This window comes from Thamnophis elegans, chromosome 6 (genome assembly GCF_009769535.1).
Source record: "Thamnophis elegans isolate rThaEle1 chromosome 6, rThaEle1.pri, whole genome shotgun sequence".
Lineage (NCBI taxonomy): Eukaryota > Metazoa > Chordata > Lepidosauria > Squamata > Colubridae > Thamnophis > Thamnophis elegans.
The window spans coordinates 62,632,447-62,657,020 of NC_045546.1; the positions used below are offsets into that span (position 1 = coordinate 62,632,447).

The 24,574-nt window shown below is 40.6% G+C and overlaps 1 protein-coding gene across 4 annotated transcripts in view; it reads left to right on the top strand.

Annotated features, from left to right (window-relative positions):
- Positions 1-24,574, top strand: part of RPGR (retinitis pigmentosa GTPase regulator) — a 125,572-nt gene that overhangs the window by 91,687 nt on the left and 9,311 nt on the right. For 3 of the 4 annotated variants that reach the window (XM_032219492.1, XM_032219493.1, XM_032219494.1), the window contains one exon: positions 13,074-13,139. The exons of the other annotated variant lie outside the window; for it this stretch is intronic. In XM_032219492.1, coding sequence (XP_032075383.1) covers positions 13,074-13,139 — 66 coding nt within the window. The remainder of the gene's footprint in view (positions 1-13,073; positions 13,140-24,574) is intronic. 4 annotated transcript variants of the gene reach the window in all.

The following is a 24,574-nucleotide window of genomic DNA, read 5'->3' on the forward strand; positions in this document are numbered from 1 at the left end:
GCCAGGTAGCTTTCTACCTAAGATTTCAGAACATGACAGAGGCTAAAGAGGAAGACCTAGGACAGATAATGGCAAAGTTAATTGCTGAATTACTTCAAAGAGAAACATGAAATTCTGAACAAATTGAACGAAGTCTATAGAATCCAAACCAGGTGTGGGTTTCAACCGGTTCGTGGCGGTCCCCGCGATCCGGTTGGTCGCCGAACCCGGAAGTAACTAACTTCCGGGAACGGCAAAGGCCCCCCCCGCGCCCGCGCGCCTGCCCGCGCCCGCTCCTTACCCGGTTTTGCCGAATTCTGCGCTTCCACGCATGCGCAGGACGCATACAGCACCTGCGCGATCCTCCAGGAACAGCTGGAGCATCTCACAGACGCTAGTACGTATGCGTGCGGCGCGCGCGCGAGGACGCCGCCGGCCTCGTTCCAACCGAACCGGTTGGAACGGGGCGAGAAACCCACCCCTGATCCAAACCAACTATGCTAGGAGCCATAGACTGCCCAGAGAGGTACATATCAGATTTGCTCGAAAAAAGGTCAGGAACATAATATATAAAATAACTCTAGAAGAACCAATAGTATATAAGATAAGGAAATTATTACCCTGAAACAAGTTCCCAGAAGAATTTGAGAACAATGAAGAGATTACTGCTTTTTGGCCTTACAATTGAACCAATGGAGCATACTGTTTAGGTGAATACTTCCGGAAGGAATGTTTGTCTCTTGGCAGGGCAAAAAGATCAAATTGATAACTTAGATAAGGCCCAAGAACTATATGATCAATTGATGGGAGGAGAAGAGGACTATAGTAGTAGGGAGGAGCTGGAGACCGCAAATCAAGAAGAAGAAGAACAACAGGAAGCCAGAGGAAGAGACCAGGAAGAACGAAGTAAAGAAGAGAAAGAACACCAAGAAGAAGGAGGTATTAGAACAAGAACACAAAGAGCTACAAGGAACAACAGGAACTAGAAACTGGTAGATAAATAGGAGAATGAAAGAGTTGAAATTACTATCAAATAATGTTAAAGGACTAAATGCATTGGTGAAAAGGAAACAAATATTTACAAAATTAATCAAAGAGGAAGCAGATATTTTATGCCTCCAAGGGGTACACATTAAAAAAAACAAGATGAAAAATACTAAGAATATAAGAAATTGGGGAAATTATACACAGCACTGGTGGAAAAAAAGAAAAGAGGGGCAACAATGTACATTAAAAAAGGGATAACAAAAAAAATTATGCAGATCCAAAAGGAAGAATGTTAATGATGGAAGTTTTAATAAGGCAAAAAATAATCTTGATGGTAGTTATTTATGCACCTAATAAAAACCAAGGGGAATATTACAAGAAAGTTCATGAAAAGATTATTCAGACAGGTCAAGGGAATTTATGTATTGTGGGGGGACTATAATGGGGTAATATATATTAAAAAAGATTATACCATTGATAAAAAGAATAAGGGAAAAAGGAACATACTACCAAAAACCTTTTTAAGATGACAGAAGAATTGAACTTGACGGATATGTGGAGAAGCTTGCACCCAAAAGAAAATAAATATATGTTTTATTCCAACCCCTACAAATCATGGTCGAGGCTCAATGTGATATGGACGAACAAGGAAGTAGGCAATGGGATAGAGTAGATAGAGGTTTCCCTAAATACATGGGCAGACCATCACCCTCTTGAAATAATATAGAGAGGCCAAAGAAAAAAGAAGAAAAGATGGACATTAAACCCTCAGATTTTAAAGGAGAAGAAATATACACAGAGGACCACAAAAGAATTGGCACTGTTTTTTAAAGAAAATAAAAAACAACATACCTCACTATCAAATTTATGGGATACAATGAAAGCATACATAAGAGGGATAATGATAGCATACATGGCAAAGAAAAATAAACATAAATGGAAGCAGCATAATATACACTATATTGCCAAAAGTATTCGCTCACCTGCCTTTACTTGAATATGAACTTACTGTAAGTGACATCCCATTCCTAATCCATAGGGTTCAATATGACATCGGTCCACCCTTTGCAGCTATAACAGCTTCAACTCTTCTGGGAAGGCTGTCTACAAGGTTTAGGAGTGTGTTTATGAGAATTTTTGACCATTCTTCCAGAAGCGCATTTGTGAAGTCACTGATGTTGGATGAGAAGGCTCTCAGTCTCCGCTCTAATTCATCCCAAAGGTGGTCTATTATTAGTTAAAAAATTAGCTATCGGGTTGAGGTCACGACTCTGTGCAGGCCAGTCAAGTTCATCCACACCAGACTCTGTCATCCATGTCTTTATGGGCCATGCTTTGTACACTGGTGCATAGTCATGTTGGAAGAGGAAGGGGGCAGCTCCAAACTTTTCCCACAAAGTTGGGAGCATGGAATTGTGCAAAATGTCTTGATATGCTGAAGCATTCAGAGTTCCTTTCACTGGAACTAAGGGGCCAAGCCCAGCTTCTGAAAAACAACTCCACACCATAATCCCCCCTTCACCAAACTTTACACTTTGCACAACGCAGTCAGACAAGTACCGTTCTCCTGGCACCCCCAAACCCAGACTCGTCCATCAGATTGCCAGATGGAGAAGCACGATTCGTCACTCTAGAGAACGCGTCCCCACTGCTCTAGAGTTCAGTGGCGGCATGCTTTACACCACTGCATCCGACGCTTTGCATTGCACTTGGTGATGTATATGGTTGGATGCAGCTGCTCGGCCATGAAAACCCATTCCATGAAGCTCTCTGCGCACTGTTCTTGAGCTAATCTAATGGCCACATGACGTTTGGAGGTCTGTAACAATTGACTCTGCAGAAAGTTGGCGACCTCTTCTCACTATGCGCTTTAGCATCCACTGACCCCACTCCGTCAGTTTTCGTGGCCTACCACTTCGTGGCTGAGTTGCTGTCGTTCCCAAACACGTCCACATTCTTATAATACAGCTGAGAGTTGACTGTGGAATATTTAGGAGCGAGGAAATTTCACGACTGGATTTGTTGCAGAGGTGGCATCCTATCACAGTTCCACGCTGGAGTTCACTGAGCTCCTGAGAACGACCCATTCTTTCACACATGTTTGTAAAAACAGTCCGCATGCCTAGGTACTTGATTTTATACACCTGTGGCCATGGAAGTGATTGGAACACCTGATTGGGTGGGTGAGCGAATACTTTTGGCAATATAGTGTATTAAAGGAAGAAATTGGGAAACTAGAAAACCAGCTTCAAAAAAAAACAGAGAATGAATAAACTAAAGAAACATTGACTTTAGCTAAACATAAATTAACTATATTAGAACAAGATGATATTGCAAGAAACCTAAAATTTACCAATCAAAACAACTTTAAGCATGCCAACAAACCAGGGGGGTGGCAAGCTTATAAATTGGAAAAGGAAAAAGATAATACAGCAGCTATATGATGAAATGGGGAATTTACAAAATAATGAAGAAGAGAAAAGAGGATCACACAAAAAATATTTTGAGAATCTTTATAAAAAGGAAGAAATAATGAAGGATTATATAAGTAATTATTTGAAGGGGGAAGGGTTGTCAGCATTAGAGGAAGAAAAGAGAATAATGTTAAATAGAGAGATAACGTTTGTAGAAAAGAGGCAATCCAGAAACAAAAGAATAATAAGACCCTGGGGCCAGATGGCCTTGCAGGAGAAATTTATAGAAGTATGGGTGAATTAATAGAACCATTACTATTGGAAATATGTAATGAAGCATTGAACAAAGCAAAGTTACCAGAATCGTGGAGAGAGGCTTCCATCACTTCGATACTGAAAGAGGGTACAGACAAGAATCAAATTTGGAACTATAGGCCAATCTCGCTCCTAAATGCCGACTACAAATATTTATGAATATTATAGCAGAGAGGTTGAAAAAATTATTAAATGAAAATATACACCCCGATCAGAATGGATTTCTGATCCTACAAGGCAAATAAGTGACAACACAAGAATAGTATTGAATATATTGGAATACTACAAAGCCCATCCAGAAAAACAAATGGCACATGTTTTTCTGGATGCCCAAAAGGCCTTTAATAATTTAAATTGGCAATTTATGATCCAACAAATTAGAAATATGAACTTTGGAGACAAATTTGGAAATATCATAGAAAGACCGTTGGCTTACCTGAATGGTCGTTCTCGGGGCACTGCGAAGAGAGCCCAAATGCTGGGTTAACACAGCCTATCTGCCCTTGGACTGAGTGATGTTTTTCTTGACCACGCCTCCCTTTGCCTGCACATGCTCAATTCGAAAACGAAGGAACCGTCCTGTAATCAATTACAGTCAATACAGCCACATCGTTCAAAATACAAACACCCGGGTGGGTTTGGGCTCTCTTCGCAGTGCCCCGAGAACGACCGTTCAGGTAAGCCAACGGTCTTTCTCCAGTGCACTGCTCAGAGAGCCCAAATGCTGGGACATGCCCAAGCTATTGAGTCCCAGGGTGGGGAAGCGCCGAAGCCTCTGGCATTTCAGCCACTCTTTGTAATACTCTTCTGCCAAAGGAGGCTTCGGCTGAGGCAAAGGTGTCAATCTTATAGTTTCTAATAAAGGCCGTGGGGGAAGCCCAGGTGGCCGCTCTACAAATGTCTAGGATAGAGGCCTGGGTTGCCCAGGCTGCAGACGTTGCAGCGCTCCTGGTGGAGTGAGCGGTGATTCGTCTCGGAGCCGTCTTGCCCTGGTGCTCATATGCCAGTTTGATGCAAGCACGTAGCCAACGTCCCACAGTGTGAGAGGAGACCTTGCGGCCCAGGGACGCAGGGAAGAAGGAGACAAAGAAAGCCTCTGACCGGCGGTAGTCCTTTGTTCTCTTTACATACGTGCGCACGGCCCGTCTCACGTCCAGCTTGTGCCACTCACGCTCCTTAGGGTGAGAAGGATGGGGACAGAAGTTGGGCAAAATAAGTTCTTGAGTCCTGTGAAACAGGGAGTTAATTTTCGGAGCAAATGATGGATCAAGTCTCAATATTACTCTGTCCGGGTGAACTACGCACAAATCCTCCCTGACAGAGAGCGCAGCAAGCTCGGCTACCCTGCGAGCGGATGTAATGGCCACCAGGAAAGCGGTTTTGATGGTGAGGTAGCGCAGACTGGTCTTTTTCAAAGGCTCAAATGGGGCTTTGGTCAGGGCCTTAAGCACAAATGGAAGATCCCATGACGGATACCGGTGAACAGTTGGAGGGCTGATGTTCGCTGCTCCCTTGAGAAAGCTCTTGATCTGGGGGAGCTGACTCAGCGAGCGAGAGGAGCCCTTTGCCAGGATGGTAGACAACGCTGCAACCTGGCGTCTGAGGGTGCTGACTGCAAGGCCCTTATCCAGACCCTCTTGCAAAAAGTCTAGGGTCTGGGGGATCGAGGCTGAGGAGGCCTCTATGTTCCTAGTCTTGCACCACCGTGAGAAGGCGGCCCAGGTGGCATCGTAGATTCTAGTCGTAGAGGGCTTCCTGGACGCTTGGATTGTTCGAATGACCTGGTCAGAGAATTTTTGCTTTCTCAGGAGCTCCCCTTCAAGTGCCAAACGGCTAGCTGCAGCCACTGGGGCTCCGGATGGGTGATGGCCCCCTGGCTGAGGGCAATCTTGTCCCGGGGGATTCTCCAAGGTCTTTGAACTGAGAGGCTGACCAGGTCTGCGTACCAGGGCCTTCTGGGCCAGAAGGGAGCCACCAGAATGAGGTCTGCCTTTTCGGTCAGGAGCTTGTTCACCACTTGAGGGATGAGCGGAAGTGGAGGGAAGGCATACAGAAGTCCCTGAGGCCACGCTGACCTCAGAGCATTGGTTCCCTCCGCCTGGGGCGAGTGGTAGCGACTGAAGAAGCATGGGAGCTGTGTGTTGTTGTGTGTGGCAAACAGGTCTACCTGTGGCTTGCCGAACCTCCTCACGATCTGCTGGAACAGGTCCGGGTGCAGGCGCCACTCCGAGTGGTCGATGCGTTGGCGGCTCAGCCAGTCTGCTTCCCGGTTGCTTACGCCGGAGATGTGATCTGCACTGAGAGAAGCCAGATGACGTTCCGCCCAGCGCTTCTGCCTCGAACATGAGGGCCTTTGATCGAGTGCCCCCTTGCCGGTTTATGTGCGCTTTTGTCGCCACATTGTCTGTCATCAACAGTACATGAGCCCCTCTTACTAGAGATGCGAACTTTCTCAGCGCTAGGCGAGCTGCCCTCAGTTCCAGCCAATTGATGCTGTGGGCGGCCTCCCTCTGAGTCCATCGGCCTTGGGCTAGGTGGCCCTGACAGTGGGCGCCCCACCCCAGGAGGCTGGCATCCGTGGTGACAACTAGTCTCTCCGGCTCCTTGAACAGGCAGCCCTTCCTGACTGCCTTGGACCTCCACCATGCCAGAGACCGGATCACCTTTCGTGGGAGCCGAACCCGCCTGAGTGAGTTGCTGTTCCTGGCCCTCTGCACTGGCAGCAGAAACCACTGCAGCTCCCTGGCATGAAGGCGAGCCCAGGGAACCACCCCCAGGCACGAGATCATTATCCCTAGGAGCTGGGACAGCTGAATGATGGGTACCGACCTGGCAAGGCTGCAGTGCTTCACTCTGCGTCTCAGGTTCGACAGCCGGTCTGGCGAAAGAAATACCTGGCAGGAGGTGGAGTTGATGACCGCACCCAGGTGCTGTATACAGGTGGATGGTCGGAACTGGCTCTTCTCCATGTTGACAGAGAAGCCATGGTACTGCAGGGTCTGCACAGTTAGAGAAACATCGCGGTGTGCCTGCTTGGTGGTGAGAGAGTGAATGATTATGTCGTCTAAATAACATTCCAGACGAACCGGATGGTTGCGGAGATGAGCCGCTAGCACTGCCAGAATTTTGGTGAATGTTCTGGGCGCAGATGATAGCCCGAAGGGAAGAGCCCTGTACTGGAAATGCTTCCCTTCCGCGTAGAACCTCAGGAACCGCCTGTGGGCCACATGGATGGGGACATGCAGGTAGGCCTCTTTGAGATCTATTGATGTCAATAGGTCCCCCTCCCTCACACAGCCCAGGATGGAGTGGAGTGACTGCATCTTGAACCTCTTGTAAGCCAGATGCTGATTTAGGCTCTTGAGGTCCAAGATGGCCCTCCACCCCCCTGAACTTTTGGGCACTAGGAAGAGGATCGAATAGAAGCCCCTCCCCTGCTGATCCTTGGGGACTGGCTCTATCGCCTCTATCTCTAGGAGATGGCAGATTTCTGCCCTCATGCGTTCCCTCTTTTCTGGGTTCCTGGGGGTAGGACAGCGGATAAACTTTCTTTGGGGAAAGGATAGGAAGTCCAGGAGAAGGCCCTTGCGAATGGTGTTGAGGACCCACTTGTCCGATGTTATCTCCTCCCACCTGTCGGCATACAGCCGTAGCCGACCCCCGATGGGGGGATCCCTGTGACCGTCACTTTCCCTTACGAAAGGGCCGGGATCCACCACTGTTGTTTCCTCCTCCTCGGAATGGTCTCCGAAAGGAAGACTGGGATTGGTTGGCACGAGCCCCGAAGGATCCACTATCCAGACCTTCCGCGCAGCCCTCAAGATCTGGCTCTCCCAGCAGGCCTGGGGATAGGTTTCCAATTACCCGCCCGAGTGTTTGATTGCTGAATGAAAGTTGTCTTTTATTATTTTTTCTTTGTGCACATATTGTTTTGTTTCTGACCTTGCACCCCCCTCCCCTGTGGTTGTAAGCCGCCCTGAGTCCCCTCAGGGAAAAGGGCGGCATATAAATCCCAATAAACGAAACGAAACGAAACGAAACGAAGGATCTGTCTTGGTGCCTATCCCCCCCTGCCTGAAAGGGCCTCTGATAGGAGGAAGGGTGAGAAGATTGCCCTGTTTCCTGGCTCCTGTAGGGTCTCTTACGAAAGGACCCCGCCCCTTTCCGGTCACCCCTTTTAAAGGTTGCCGGAAGGATCTTGCGTTTGTCCTTGGTTTCGGTGACAAACTTGTCCAGGGCCTCTCCAAACAGAAAGCCCCCTTTAAATGGGGCCGATGCCAGCTTCCATTTAGCCTTCATTTCGGCCTGCCAGTGCCTGAGCCATAGGAGGCGGCGGGAGGTGATATTGGAAGCTAGAGCTCTGGAAGAGAATTTTGCTGCTGTCAAGGTGGCATCCGCCGGATACTCGACAGCGGTAATAATCTTGGTTAGCTCATGGCGCCACCTAGATTTCCTGGGCGGGGGTCTGGACCTGAGTTGGCGCAGCCAGAATAGGGTGGCCCTAATAAAAAAGGAGGCAGAGGTGGATGCCTTGATGGCCCAGGCAGACGCCATGTGTGTTTTCTGACATGCCTTTTCTGACCTCTTATCTTCTGCCTTAAGTCCCTCTAGGAGCTCAGCTGGCAGGTTGGAATTGGAAGTCAGAGACACGACTGGGGCATCTACTTCTGGGAATTTGAGGATTTCCTCCATTTTATCTTCTACTGCATATAGAGTTCTATCCCCCCCACTGGGGTTGGTCAGGGTGCCTGGCTGTAGCCACTGGCGCCGTACCGCGTCATAAATAGGTCTGGCACAGGAATAACCTCGGGAGTTTCTACTGTCTCTTTGAACAACCCATGCTTAAGATCCTTGGAAGTGGAAGCCTGAGAGGCCTCAGGCCGGGAGGTGGGGCCTAACTCTGTGGCCGTCATGGCTTTGTGCAAGATAGACTTGAATAATGACGGTTGAAATAGGCCAGAGAATTTTGGCTTGTCAGGGGTGGGGTTTTCGTCTTCGGAAAGGGCGAAAATCTCCCCTTCTTCCTGCTCAGAACTTGATAACCCAGAGTGAGAGGGGCTTGAAGATGGGGAGGAGGATACAGGCTCCTTAGAGGTGGAGGCCCGAGGTTTGCATTTCTCCTTTGGGGCCTTGCCCTTGCGAGAGCCCTTGCGCTTAATGCCTTCAGCTATCCCTTGGGAGATGGCTAAGGCAATTACCTCCCTCATTTCATCCGAGAGAGCAGGACTTTTCCCCCTTTTTTTCTTTTGCTTACTGGTCCTGCGCTGGCTAGGCCTGCCTGAGCTGGATCCACCCTTCCCAAAGGGGGAATTCTGGACAGAATCTCGTTCCTCTCCGATGGAGGAGCTAGGGGAGTCGGGGTACCCCCAAGATGCTTCAGGAGATGGATCCCTGGATGCATAGTTATCCCCAGACAAGAATTCACTGTCCCCGGGGGATTGGGCCTCACGATCAGGGGAAGCTGACTCCCTGCTGCGACGGTCTGGGCTAGGTTCTGGCTGAAGGGGCCTTGAAACCTCCCTGGGATCCACTGTGGCTCTTGGAGAAGACCTTTCAAGTGAGCCTTTGTGCCCTTTGCCTTTATTTACAGAGGGATCCAGCTTGCAGCGCTTGCTGGAGGGCCCCACCTGATCCCCTAAGGCCTCCCTGCATTCCTCAGCCATTTCAGGTCCCCACGAGGCCTGGAAGATAGCTGGAGTTGGGATGGGCACGCGCTGGCCTTTGCAGTCCAAAAGCGCTGGCAGAATCTCCAGGAGGGAAGGGCCGCCTTGGGGTCGGATTTCCTTCCTCCCACCGCCCTCGGTTCCCCGAGACTTAGCTTATTTTCCGGAGGGAGAGACTAGCTGGCTTCCCAGACTAGCCCCCAGCCTTCCCGCGGCGTTCTGCAGTCGTTGAGGGCTCGCTGAGGCTCCGTTGGCTGGCTGGGCTCTTCTTGCTGCCTTGTTCCTAGCACGCTCTGAGCTCTGCCGCTCTGCCCAGTGAGTCGGAGCGATCCAAAATGGCGGGGGGTGCGCACGTAGCCGCTTCCCGCTCTTTCCAGCCCTGAAAGGCGCGCGAAGGCTCCAGCCGTCGCTGCTGTTGCCGGGCAAAATGGAGCAGGCGAGGGAATCCTAGCAATCCGGCTCACCTGCTTTAGAGCCTTCTCAGAGCCTTGCTGGACTTTTCCTCCCCCTGGGACGCCCCTATTCCAACAGGGAACTTGGTTTATCCCACTAATTGCTCCCTTGCTAGCCAGCCCCCGCTGTGCAAGCCTTTTCAACCCCCTGCAGTGCTTGCAATTAGCAACAGCAGGGAAAACCCGCAGCCCTTCTCTTAAAGCGACGGAAGCCTCACTGGAGGCAAATAGACAGACCTGATGTAGAAGCGTGATTTCCTCTATCTGAGAATTTAAACGTGGTCCAAATTGGGAAACTTTTTCCAGCCTTTCTGCTCTTAGACTGGAGCTCTCCCAAAACAGCCCTAACTCGGGTGGACTGAGTTTTCGAATTGAGCATGTGCAGGCAAAGGGAGGCGTGGTCAAGAAAAACATCACTCAGTCCAAGGGCAGATAGGCTGTGTTAACCCAGCATTTGGGCTCTCTGAGCAGTGCACTGGAGAAGCTATATGCACTACTCAAAAGTCAAACGTAATATTAAATGGGGACTCTACAAAAACATTCCAAATAACGAAAGGAGTATGCCAGGGATTTCCATTGTCACCTACTCTTTATTCTGACACTAGAAATACTATTAATTAGAATTAGAGCGAACCAAGAAATAAAAGGAACGAAGATCAAAAAGGAGGAGTATAAAGTTCAGGCCTTTGCCAATGACTTGGTATTTTTTATCAAGGAGACATTAGAAATTGGCCCCATCTTATTACAAGAAATAGAAAAATATCGAGAAGTATTGGGACTTAAAATTAATAAAGAAAAGACCAAAATTTTAGTTAAAAATTTAACAATGAATCAGAAAAAAGAATTAGAGGAGGAAATGGGAATACAAATTACTAAGATTAAATATTTAGGAATCTGGTTAATGGCAAGGTGCTCCTCAATAAAAGATGACAATTATATAAAATTATTTCAATAAATAAGGATTTGGAAAGGTGGGGAACACTACAATTATCTCTGTTAGGAAGAATAGTGACTATTAAAATGAATATCTTACCCAAACTATAACCCACCCACCCCAAACACATCCTTGATCTGACCAACCACTGCCTATCCAACACATACTTCATTTATAATCTATTTCAAACAATCCCTATAAAATTGGATAAGAGGTTTTTTACAGATGTAAACAAAATAACCACAAAATTTGGTCAGGTAGAAAGGCACGGATAAAACTAGCTTCACGTCAGGATAGTAGAAGTAGAGGTGGCTTTGGACTCCCGGCATGGGACCTCTACTACAAGGCAGCGATATTAATATGGATTAGAGACTGGGTATTAAAAAATAGAAGAATTTTAACATTGGAAGGGCACGATTTACAAAAGGGGTGACACACTTTTCTGTGGGATAGGAGAAATAAAGCACATTTGTATTTTTACAGACACAAAATAAGAGATGTGTTGATACAAACTTGGGAAGACATAAAGAGAAAACACTATATGAAGATACCCAGGTGGCTATCCACCATGGAAGCAATGATCTACCCCAATACATTAGAAATAGGTAAAATGTTTAGATACAGTGAAATTTTAGATAGCCAAGGGAAACTCAAAAACAACCAGGAGCTAAAAGAACAAGAAATATGTATTGACATTTGGCCATATTTACAGTTACAAGCTAGTTACAAAAAGGATGCAGAAGAATATGGATTTGATATTTAACCACAACAATTACATAAACTGTTGTTAGGGCCAGAGGGGAAATGAATAACCAAATTATATAATTACCTACTAAAATTTGATGGGGGCAGAGGAGGTTGTAAAAGAATCCATGATTGCCTGGGTCAAAAATTTGGGACATAACATAGAAGTAGAAAATAGGGAAAAAATTGGAACAAAAATTATACAATCACGAAATCTATAGCTTATAAAGAAAATCAATATAAGATGTTTTACCATTGGCATTTGACACCAGCAAGACTGGGCAAGATGTATCCAAATTTAAACCCAAAATGCTGGAAATACAGACAAGGACAAGATACCTTCTTTCACTCATGCCCTGAAGCGAAAATGTATTGGCTAATATACAGAATTGGCTGCAGGATTTAATTAAATGTCAAATAAAATTCAAACCGGAAATGTTTCTCCTGGGGATAATTAAGGCGAAATACAAAAGAAAGTTAAATTACTTGATGTTACACATAATAACGATGGCAAGGATTGTTTTTTGTGCAATATTGGAAGAAAGACAGTATTCCACCAGAGGGATTAGTAATCCCAAAAATATTTGATTGTGCAGAAATGGACAAACTCACATTAGAGTTAAAGGGAAAGGGTGATTTGGAATACTATGCGGTTTGGGAGAAATGGTATGAATGGATAGACAATCAAAATAAGAATTGAAAATGTACATAAGGTTAGAATGTTTGGAAACAGAATGTATATAACGTATCGAATATTGATTCTAGTTATTTGAATAATGCCACAGATCTGTTAAATATGTGATTGAGATATATAAAAAATGTGTAATAAAAATAAATATTTTAAAAAATCAGAATTTTCTTAGATAAGATTTTGTTAAAACTATTTCAGGAACTGAGTACATTTAATATTTAGAATTAGGAAAGCAATGGGTGATATACCTTTCAAAGCTACAGAAAAATTAGGCATTATTTGAGAGGCATAGATTGCTCATATTCTCCAGTTTTAATAATAATGTATTAAATTTATACAGTATTCTGCCCTACTGTACAGGGGATAGGGGAATTGTAGATATGTGAGGTTACATAATAAATAAATGAAAATTGTCCTGATATCCAATCACTCTTAGAAAAGTTATATTTTGTGGATGTAAACCAGTGGTAGTCAACCTGGTCCCTACCGCCCACTAAGTGGGCGTTCCAGCTTTCATGGTGGGCGGTAGGGGTTTGCTGTAACTCTGCTTTATAAATTTTATAAAATAAAGTTACTTCCCTACTTTATAAATCACCATTACTGTGGAACCGGTGGGAGGTTAGAAAATTTTACTACTAACAGAGATACAAAAGTGGGTGGTAGTTATAAAAAGGTTGACTACCCCTGATGTAAACAAATCAGTCAAAATAGCCTTGACTGAGCCAAAACAAAAATAGACTGGCATTTAGAACTTTTTCTTGCATTTCTCTAATTCTGTTTATTTTTTGATTGTTTAGAAACTGATCTGAGATGTTCCAGTAAAAAAGCAGTTTTCATGCATGTAAACTTTAATTATTTGCTTTTATTACTACTGAGATAAAAAATGTTTTTCAGACCCATGTGATGAAACTAAATCCCAATGACCAATTGATAGAATTAGCACCAGTTCAAAAACAAAAGGTATTGTCGGATTGTTTATATATTTCATGTGGCTTACTTTTCATGTTTTTTGTACCAGTAGATAAAACCTGGGGAACCACTGACCTGCAGATTCAATGCACTCTCAAAGGTTTTAACTTGCCCATAGCATTTCAGTTGCAATCCATCTTTCCCATGATCCCTCTCTCCATCTTGCCTTTTTCCATCTTTCTCATCTTTTATCAAGTGTTTAGGAGAAAGTTGGAGAGTGATTGTTTCCCACCTTCTTTGAAAAACAAGAGAACTAATCCATTCTTTCCTGTGTGCAAAAAAGGCCTTAAATGACCCTCTTTTCCCTCCCTGTGTGTGTAAGCAATCATTTTCTCAATCTGATGGATTTACAGGAGATAGGATTTCAGCAGAGGGATCCTTCCAACCCCAAAGTTCTGTTCTTTGATTATATAGGTTTGAAATGAATAATTGTTGTACAAAACAAATGATGCACAATTTTGAGTGGCCTCAGAATATTTTTTCTGCATTAACACAGATTATGTAAATCTTTATTTTCAAAAAGCAGTTTGAGCCACCTACCTTACTCAGTTAACAATAAAAAACAGTTCTGTTTTTGAAAATATATATTGTAGAACATGATAGTATTTTTATTTTTTTTCCTGTTTACCAGATATTACAATAATAATTTAAGATTATATTAATGCTTTAACTTGGCAATAATGTGAGAAAACAAATATTGCAATATTTCTTTGCATTGTTTTATTAGCTGAAAATTGCTTTCTTGCTTACCTCAACCAAGAGGTTAAGACAAGTCAGTTGCTAGAAGAGGTAGAATGCAATTTGCATAATTGTACGGGGAATAAAAATTCAACCCAAGATACCCATAATATGTCAGTGAAAGGATTAACATGCTGTGTTTCCAGTTAGTACTGCTAAAATTTTAAACTGCCTAGTGCTCAAAGTATTGTTTTACTTAGTTTCATGGAAAGTACTTCTGTATAGGGGCAGAGGATGGGGAGGAGAGTAGGTACACACTAATAACTTTCTTATGAATCTTAAATTCTAGATCAGTGTCATAATCCAAGTAATTATCTTACAAACATGGAATTCTCCCATTATTAGAAGCCACCAGTGTTATATAAAAAGAAATATTGATGAATAGTAACATTTGTATGCTTTAAATTCAATACAATATTTGCATTCTTTACATGCAATAAAAGTAAGTTCTTTTGTATTCATGCATGCTAGAGAAGTGTAGCTGACAAATAAGACGAGTATATTTTAAAATTGAAAATCAGAATTGGCAAGTGTATCATGTTAATGTAAATGTAATCTGAAGAACAAACAAGCAGATTGGAATGTCTTATAATACTAAATTTTACAACTATTTTGTAGATTAATGTAACAAATTTTAAAAAGTGTGGAATGTACTTACAAGTAGTTCTCCAGTTATGACTGTTTAACATTTTCCCAATTATGATTAAAAAGTGCTTCACAGCCCATAAAGTACTGCTGCCATCTGCTATAGAAAATGAGATTCCCTCCTGGCAGGCAGCTCTGAAGGCAAAAGGGCTACTGCCAAGGGGAGAAGAATTCCACTATTAAGCTGCAGAAACAGAAGTCAAATCTTAAAGATCTGAGCTTCATTTTGACAGCCCTTCAAAGGCATTCGCTTTAGAACACAAATTATAAGCTAACACGATCAGCACTTAAATAAAATATATACAAAATGTTTTATCGTTGGCATTTACCACCAAGAAGATTGGCTAAAATGTACCCAAACATGAAGCCGACCTGCTGGAAGTGTAAAAAAGTACAAGGGGCTTTTTATCACATATGGTGGACCTGCCCGGAAACACAAAATATTGGATAAAAATTTGGAAATGGGTGCAAAAAATTACAGGAGAATAGATAAAATATAAACCCGAAATCTTTCTGCTGGGAATAATCAAAGGGAAATATACAAAGAAAATTAAGTACATATTAACACATCTGCTAACTACAGTTAGAATAGCATTTGCCCAATGCTGGAAACAAAATAATAACCCCTTGGACGAATTAGTGATAAAAAGAACTTTGGATTGTGCAGAGATGGACAAATTAACACTGAAATTAAAAGATAAAGAAGAGTCAGAATATTATGAAATTTGCAACAATTGGTACAAATGGCTGCAAAACAAGAATAAAATTAATTAAGACAAAAAACAATATATATAAATATATATGGAATTGTGTATAAAGGTGTGTAAATATAGAAGCGAAATATTATATACATGTACAGGTATGATGATATAATAATGTTGATATGACTGTAAGGTGTTGTAGAAGGGAAAAAATAATTTTAAAAATATGCTAGTAAAAAAGGCATTCTCCACACACAGAAGGGAGACAAACTCTTCCAGTGGGCTGTAGGGAGAGAGCTAGGATCTTGAATTGTTCTACTATCTGAACTATTTCTCCACACTGCAGGAGTTTGTTTCTCCTCTGTGCATGGAAGAGAACAGATCTGGTGGATTGCCTACCAAAACAATTCTCTTCCATCCATGGAGGGGAGACGAACTCTAGCAGGAGTGAAAAATGAAGTTCAAGATCCCAGCTGGCAGCCCACCAGAGCAATTTACTTCTGTGCATGGATGGAAGATGAGCTTGAAAGGCAACTCCTTTACTCCATTTTAATGATTCAGGAGATTAGGAGTATGCCATTTTGCAGTCATTCATGAAGCAGTCAGATAGGTGACTTGGTTAACAACCATTTTGCTCAACAACTGAACTTCCAATCCTAATTCTGATTATTAGTTGAGGACTATCTAATATGACATGAGGATTATAGTGATAAAACTAAAAGTATTTGATGAAAAAATATTTCTGTTTGCACAAAAGCACTTATCTTGTCTCCAGGACAGGTCAAATTCTTCATTCCATTATAATTTCTATAACTTGATTTACCCTGACATGTTGACTCTGTTAACATGCAGAAGTCTATTATTATAAAGCATAGGAACCTGAAGAAGAGAAAAGAGTGTAAGGGTGTCTAAAGTGGTTCATGCTTTTTTAGATGTTAGTGTTACTGTTTTAATTTTTTGCTTTTGCTATATTTAAGTCTCTTCTCTATTCTTTTATTGTCTGCTATTTTCACCTTCTGATGCCTTTTTATTTGCCCTTACTTCATTCTTAATTCTCTTCTTTCTTTCTTTTTTTCCTTGCTTCTCATGTGGATTAGAAGAAAAATAAAAATATGAAACTGACAATTGATGGTAAGGGTGGGTTGAAAGACTCTGATCGTACCCAGTTTCAGGATTGCTTAGAGTCTGACAGATCATCTTCTCATTTGGAGTCTTTGGCATCAAAAAGCTTTGAAAAAGGTTTCTGTACCAAAAAAAATAGCTATGATGCTTTTGTGCAGAAAGTTAAGCCTCATAAAAAGTATTCAGGAAATAAATATGAACAGCTTTCTATTATTTCATTGAATTATGATACTCAACAAACTGTAAAAGAAGAATTTAGAGTGACAAAAAAGAAAAATATTGACAAAATAAATTCTGGCCCAACTCAGCAAGTATTACACAGCCATTCTGGTAATGATCAACTGGAAAAACAACATGAAGATCATCAAAAAAATAAAGGAGAAGCTAAACCTGATCAATATATTATGCAAGATAACAACAATAGTGAAAAACCAAAAGAATTTAATCACAAAGAAAGAATTACAGAACAAATAGTAAGAATGCCATCTTCCTTAAGTCAGGAAATGATGAATAATTCAGCAACGTATGTTTTTGAGATGAACCAATTTAATTTTGAAAATGTGACAACTACTGAAACAAGAATAGAAGACAGAAATAATAAATGGGAAAGCAATCAAGTTGGTTATAAAGAAAAGAAAAATTTAAATGTTAACAATATGCAAAATGAAAAGAAAAATATGGATGATACATCAGAGAAGGATACCCCGGAAGAAAGTCCACAAAATTACCAAGGCAATGAAGAAGATGAAGTAAGTGTGCAAGAGGCTGAAAAGGAAGATGGTGCACAAGAAAAAGAAAGTGACAGCCAAGAAAAATCTGAAGAACAGGAAGTTGAAAATGAAGCAGATGAAGGCATGGTGGATGCTACAATAGACACCAAGTGTGATGGAGAAAGTGAAAATCATGAATTACAACCTGAAACAGAAAATGAGCAGAATCTGAAGGAAGAGGAGAACTTTCAGATAAGACAAAAGAAAGATGACACATATAATAAACTGCAAGAGATAGAGGAAACAGACATATATGAGCCAGAAAATGAAGGAAAACCTAGCATTAAGAATGACCAAATTAAGGACAAAGTGAAAAAAATGGAGAATGAAAAAGATAATGAAGAAATGGGAGATGAGAAAGAAAACAGAAAAGATGGGGAAGTAGAAAAGGACAACGAGCAAAATTATGAGGAATGTGAAGATGGAGAGGAAAGTGGTGATGCTATAGTGATAAAGGAGAACAGCATAAAGGAAGAGGAACCTGAAGAACAGAATCAGGAAGACACCGAAAGAGAGGAAGAAGGACAAAAAAAGCAAGAGGGAGAAATTGAAAGAGAAGTAGATGAAGAAAGTGTGGGATGTGAAGAAGAGGAAGAAGATGAGGAAGAGGGAGACAATGAAGAAGTTCAAAATGATCCAGATATTTACGAAGGGGGGGAAGAAGAAGAAGAAGAAGAAGAAGAAGAAGAAGAAGAAGAAGAAGAAGAAGAAGAAGAAGAAGAAAGTGAGAAGGAGGAGGAGGAGAAAGAAGAAGAGGAAGAGGAGAAAGAAGAGGAAAAAGCTGAAGAGGAAGAGGAGAAAGAAGAGGAGGAGAAGGAGGAAGAGGAAGAGGACAAGAATGAGGAGTTGGAGGAGAAAGAGGAGAAAGAAGAGGAGGAATTGGAGGAGGTGGAGGAGGAAGAAGAGGAAGAGGAAGAAGAGAAAGAGGGGGAGGAGGAGGAGGAGGAGGAAGAAGAAATTGTTGAGCATGAAAAGGAAGAAAAAGTAGACAGAAGCCCCAAAAGTCAAAAACATAAAGAAAATAATGAAAGGAGAAATCAAAATACAAGCAGCAAAATAAAAAATATTAAAGAAAAAAGATCACTAAAACAAGCAGTGAATGGATTTCAACACACACACGAGTTTTGGAACAATGTTTTACCGCATTACTTGACGCTAAAGTAATCCTGGAGACTAGAAATAATTTTTACATGAAGGTCTTTTTCAGAAAGCTATAGTATAATGTATATATACAATACCCGCATTAATGAATGTATGTACACGTATGTAAATATGTGTGTATGTGTGTGTGTGTGTATACGTACGTATGTATGTATGTGTATATGTATGTATGTATGTATATATATATATATATACATATATATATGTGTGTGTGTATATATATATATATATATATGTCTGTCTGTCTGTCTGTCTGTCTGTCTGTCTGTCTGTCTGTCTGTCTGTCTTTGGTTATTTGGGTTTTGTCCCGCGTAAAATTAGAAGTGTCTTGCCGACGTTTCGACAAAGTCTCATTCGACATCTTCAGGCTTCGTGCTTCCAGGAGCAATGTGAGATCTCGGCTGTTTCTTCCTTTTAACTGCCAGTGGGGGTTTGAGCTGATTGGGTGGGAGCTTGGCTGTGTTCTGATTGGGTGGAGGTGTGTTCTGATTGGTCTGCCAGCCATTTGGAAGCCTGCCCTTATTGATAAACGAGTCCCTAACATAAGGAATGACTATCCTTACATGAAACACAAACCCCCAACCAATCAGAACACACCTCCACACTTCTAATTTTACGCGGGACAAAACCTGAATAACCAAAGACCTACATACTAACACCCGCGAAAACCTCAGAAAACGTGTGTGTGTGTGTGTGTGTGTGTATGTATGTATTGTGTCACAACCCCTGATATGCCCAAATATGGGAGGGAGCATACTGCTTCCCTTTTTTATCTATAGCTTGAAATAGATCTATACTATAGTCTTCCTTTATTTATTTATCAGCACAAATGCAACATATGTATGTTTGTTTGTTTGTTTTTGTAGATTTTCATGGGTGTAGGTATGCTGGGTTAGGGTTAGGGTTAGGGTTAGGATCAAACACCAGCCTGAGGATGGTGAGTGAGACCTCGCCGAAATGTTGCCACGACAATCTCAATCTGACATGGGAAAAGACCCGAATACAAAAGACCAGCATATATATATATGCATACATACATATACATACACAAAGATACATAGACACACATATATACATATATGAAATTGATTTAAAAAATTCTCATCCCTTGAATCTAATCTTAAACATTTAGAATGTGAGTTTCTTTCCATCTAGATAAGATAAATCTCACCAAATCTCCTTGGTCATTAGAGCCAGAATTCTTCATAAAATATTAATTTCCCTATTTTGGAATATAATTCCATATCATAGTAATATTTTTAAACCTGACCTCTCATATAGATCAACATGTCTAGAATAAACTTGTAAATTATGGCTTCCTATCTCCATTTCATCATAAAATAGTAAGATGATGTAGTGTAGTAGTAACAAGTCTATATAGAACCATATCCCTTGGTGTTTTTTTTTCTAATATGTCCTTGCTGTATAATTTCCTGAAGCATTTGACCAACTGCATTCATTGCCACTATGCCATAACAGGGCCTTCTCATGTTGGTGCCTCCAAATGTTTTACACTCAGCAGTGTGAGGGACAAGACTTCCACAGGAATAGCATAAATATTGCCAGTTAATCTACATAATTCACATCCAATTCTAATCCAATAAACTTGATTTATGAGAGTTGTTTTAGTAACCTAATACACTGGAGAACATCAGGTTGGGGAGGATATCCTTCAGATTTGGGTTACCATTTAATATTATTTAGACACCTTTGTATATTTGCCTTCAGTAAACATAGAGATTAATGTTAAAAATCCTTGTAAAATAATACTGTTAAAACTATAGTCAATGCACTTGATGTGCCTTATGACAATTATGACATGCTTTAATAGTTGTTATTATTGTATGCATACATGGCTGTAATAAATTTCATTTTGGTTTTACCTGAGAACTTATTTTTTTAAAAAGTGCTAAGGATTTGATCTTTTTAATGTGGAATTTAGATGCGAGTATAAAAGAAAAATAGAATATATCTGAAAATCTCCATTCTCAATTTCCATGCTCAACCCCTAATTATTCCTCAACAGCACAATTTCAATTCATTTTAGGTTTGTGTGACAGCAAAACAATTAATTTGGGGAAAGTAGTCAATATACACATTTTAACATTGCTTTCACTCTTTCAAACTGATACATACAATAAAATACTAAGATTAATAAATATAAAATACTTAAAACATATCTTTCATCAAAGTTTGCATTAGTATCTTAAGACTGTGGCCAAAACCTCTGTGTAAGAAAACAAGTAGTAATACAGTCCAGAAACACCATCATTCCTCCAGTTGTTCTGTATTTGTCAGAGTGAGTGCAACAAGAATATTCTGAGTACAATATTTTAAGAACGACATTGATAAAGTGGATATATTATAAACAAGAAAGTAACCAGAATGACAAGACTAGAAAGAAACATTTAGAACAGGGGTGTCAAACTCAAGGCCCATGTGCCAGATTTGGCCCATGATATGGTTAGATCTGGGCTGCAGGGCTGTCCTGAAAACAGCAAAAGACCTGCCCCTGGTGCCTTGGTCCAGGCTGGCTGGGTGTTGATCTAAAACTTGGTGGTAGCTATCCAGGCCGGAATGCGATCAGCCTTAGATTTGCGGGGCCATCCTGGAGCCAGGAAGGGGCTGTCCCTGCCCCACCCCTGGTTGCATGCTGGAAACAATGGATCCCCCAACCCCACCCAGGCCGCCACAGGTGCCCCTCAATGTGAACGACATCGAACAGGGCACACCCACCCCTGCCATGGCCACCCAGTTGGCTGCGAACAACCGGCCATGCCCACCCAGCTCCTCAAAGACAACCGCAACCCTGATGTGGCTCTCAATGAAATCAAGTTTGACACCCATGATTTTAGAAGGAATGGTTGGAGATGTTAGATATGTTTACCAGAGAGAAGGCTGCAGGGAGATGTGACAGCTAATTTCATGCATCTGAAAGTGTCTTGTAGAAAACTTGTCACATAATGTAGGATAAGAAACAATAGATTTAAATTGTAAGAAAGTAAATTTTGGTTAGACATCAAGAAAAACTGCAACAGCAAACACTGTTTCACAAAGGAATGGGGTGGGGATGGACCTTCTCTTTCAATGAAAGTATTTAAAGACAGTCTGGAAAGTCATCTGTTGGTCATGATGCAGTAATGGAATCTTGTTCTGGGCAGTGGTTGGATGAGATAATTTCTTTCCAAACTTTGTGTTCTATGATTCTAAACAATAAAACTACACTACAGGTAGCCCTCAACTTACAACCGTTCATTTAACAATGAATTAACAACAGCCTATGAAAAAGTCTGTTATGGCCTGAATTCGAATTTATGACTGCCACCCTCTTCCTTCACATGATCACAATTTGGACATTTGGCAGCCAGCTCCCATTAAGAATCATTTGTAGCACCCCTTGGTCATGTGATCATGATTTGCTATTGGTTAAGCTGGATTCATACTTATGACTTGATTATGACCACGGTGACTTGACTTATGACTGTGGTAAAAAGGGTTGGACATACTTTGTTAGCTTACTGGGTTTTTAAATATATTATTCAGCACATGGGAACAATATCAGAAATGATATGGTAGCTTTGTAGCTGTTTATCCTACTCATGTGGAAAGAGATTGAGCCCCTACTTTTTACAGGTATCTTCCACTGGATAATCTGATACTAGAAATAAAATGATCAGATGTAAGAAAATACAGTAGGTAGGAGACTGGATTGTTTTCCCTCCCTTGCATCATACTATGCAATCAGAAAAAACATAAAATGCACAGGCAGATTGCACAAGTATACTTTGGGCCACTATTGAAATTGGCATCTTCATTTTGCATATACTCAAATTCAAATTGAGGCTATGCTTTAATAAATGTTTTAATTTACCAATTCAAATGTTATTTTATAATATACAGTTTTGATAATTGTTATGAGTTTATGTGGCCAAACTGCTATTAAGATAAGTCACTTTAAGATGCATTACTCCAGTAACTTATAAACTGTTGTGTATTTTTAAGTGATTGGAAGAGGTCCAAACAAAATAATGTATCTGTATTTCAATCTTATGAATATTTGATTATAAACTGAAATTACTGTAAAGAAAACAAGTTGTATCTCTGTTTTGTTTTTATTAGTATTCTTAGAAAATGTTGTTTACCATGTCTTAATATAATGACTAGAAGTGTTTCCAAGATGTACGCCATTTTATATTTATAGTTTTTCTACTTTTGTGATATAGAGGTTTTGCATAGATTGTAGCAATGATGCTTTTTGCATTATAGTTGATGGTGATGATGTTATCCATTCAGTCGAGTCTGCTCTTGGCGATTCTATGCACCAGGTCTTTCCATACCTTCCAATCTTGTGCTATTTCTTTCATTTTTTCTATACTCTGGCTGTTGTCAGTTTTGATGTTTATAGTTAAATAACGTCTTATATTAAGGCACAGCCTCATTTGCTGTATGAAATAAGAATTGTTAGCTCAAATTATTTATTCCTCCTTTTTCTCAATATTTTGTCAGAATTGCTAATAATAAAATAGCAAAGAAAGCTCTGTTCTGCATTCAAACCAGAGTCTCTTCTGCATAAAATAAATAATTACATCTTTAAATAACTTTTGAGTTTCAGGTGATGCATAATGCATAGTATGAGCAATCAGTAGGCCCCAAATTTTATTTTGTTTGTTAATACAGTAAATAAAAGTGGAACTTTATTAAATTTAAGACAATATCATATTAGTATTAGTATGGGTAGTAGTCTACCCATAAAATAGATCATGGTATTTAAATTACCCTTCTGTTTGTTATAATCAATATATAATCTTGCCTTTTGTCATTTGGCAAAATGGAAATCGAATCAAGTAACTTGAGTAAGACTTCATACAAATCATCTGTTGCAAGGAACAGAAAACTATCCTGAGATGTTGAAAATGTTTGAATGGGCAGGAAAGATTTTGAATTTATGCTTAAAATAAAGAAATATTCTATGGGAGATCATTACCTGCATCATTAATGGATCAACTTGAGATGTTTGCTGTGGGAAAAATTGAGACTTCTCTCCAGTTGCTGGCATGTCAGAAGGTAACTAAATTCCTCTAATCTAAGAATGTGAAGTGCAAATATTTTCTGACATCTTTCTCTTACCTTTTATCAAATATTCTATCCTCTCCTTTTTGTAAAAAAAATCTGATTCAGGATAATTGGATTTAAATTGTTAAATAACAAAAGGGGAGGGGGATTAAATAGTTGATTAGTTTAGGTACTCATTCTTATGAATAGAATGAGCACATTTCTAATTTTCCAGGATTATGGAATTTGGAAATGTAATTAAAATTTGAGAAGATGATAAAAAAACTAAAAGGTGGCCTTTTTAAAATTAATTGAGGACAAAGATTTGATGCTCACTGGGTGTGAGTATACACTGGGTGTGAAGATACAATGTCCATTGACTTAGAACTTTTGATTGAAAATTGTTATTTTGTCATTCTCTAGCAGATAAACACCTGGGATAATTTTTCTTTATATATTAGACATTGCAACTAAGCTGCCCCTGTTTTGCAAAGGTTACTTATCAATTAAAATCTTTATGAATTAATATCATTGTCTTTAGTAAAATACTGGAAAAATGACACAATACAGTTATAACTGATTTGGGAAAACAGGTGTATTCAGAAGTAGAATCAATCTTATTGGCAAGTTTATAGAAGATTGGAAAAATGCCTTATAATAATTTTATATATCAAACACCACAGCTTTAGTTTACTCAATTTAAAATAAACTTTAAATAATTAATACACCATTTAATCTCAGTAAAACACTAATTTTAAATCAACATAATATCAACATAAATTGAAATTTTGTTTTTGAAACTTTTCAGAATATTTCTATGCAATATGGAGAAAGTGCTTATACTAATCAGGATTTCCTATATATAGGAAATTGTCTTTCCAATCAAATCCAGGGTGTTTTCTAGTGTTCCTGCTTTGGACTTAATAGTTCAAGACATTTTTATTAATGCAAAGTTTGTTGGACTTTTTATATTTTTAAGATTTCTCTTCATAGAGATCTTTAAAACTATTTCAATAAGTTTGTTCAGACTGAAATCATATCATACAGTATTGGTAAATGAAAGTATTTATTATAATGATAATTCCCACTAAGTTTAGCGAGAAATTACTTCAATTGCTCTCCTTGCTCTCCTTGCTCTCCCTGTCCCCCTCCCCTCTGCCTCCTTCCCTTACCCTCTTCCTTCCTCTCCCACTCCTCCCCCCACCCTTGCAGCCCTTGCTTATTTTTCCATTTGTGA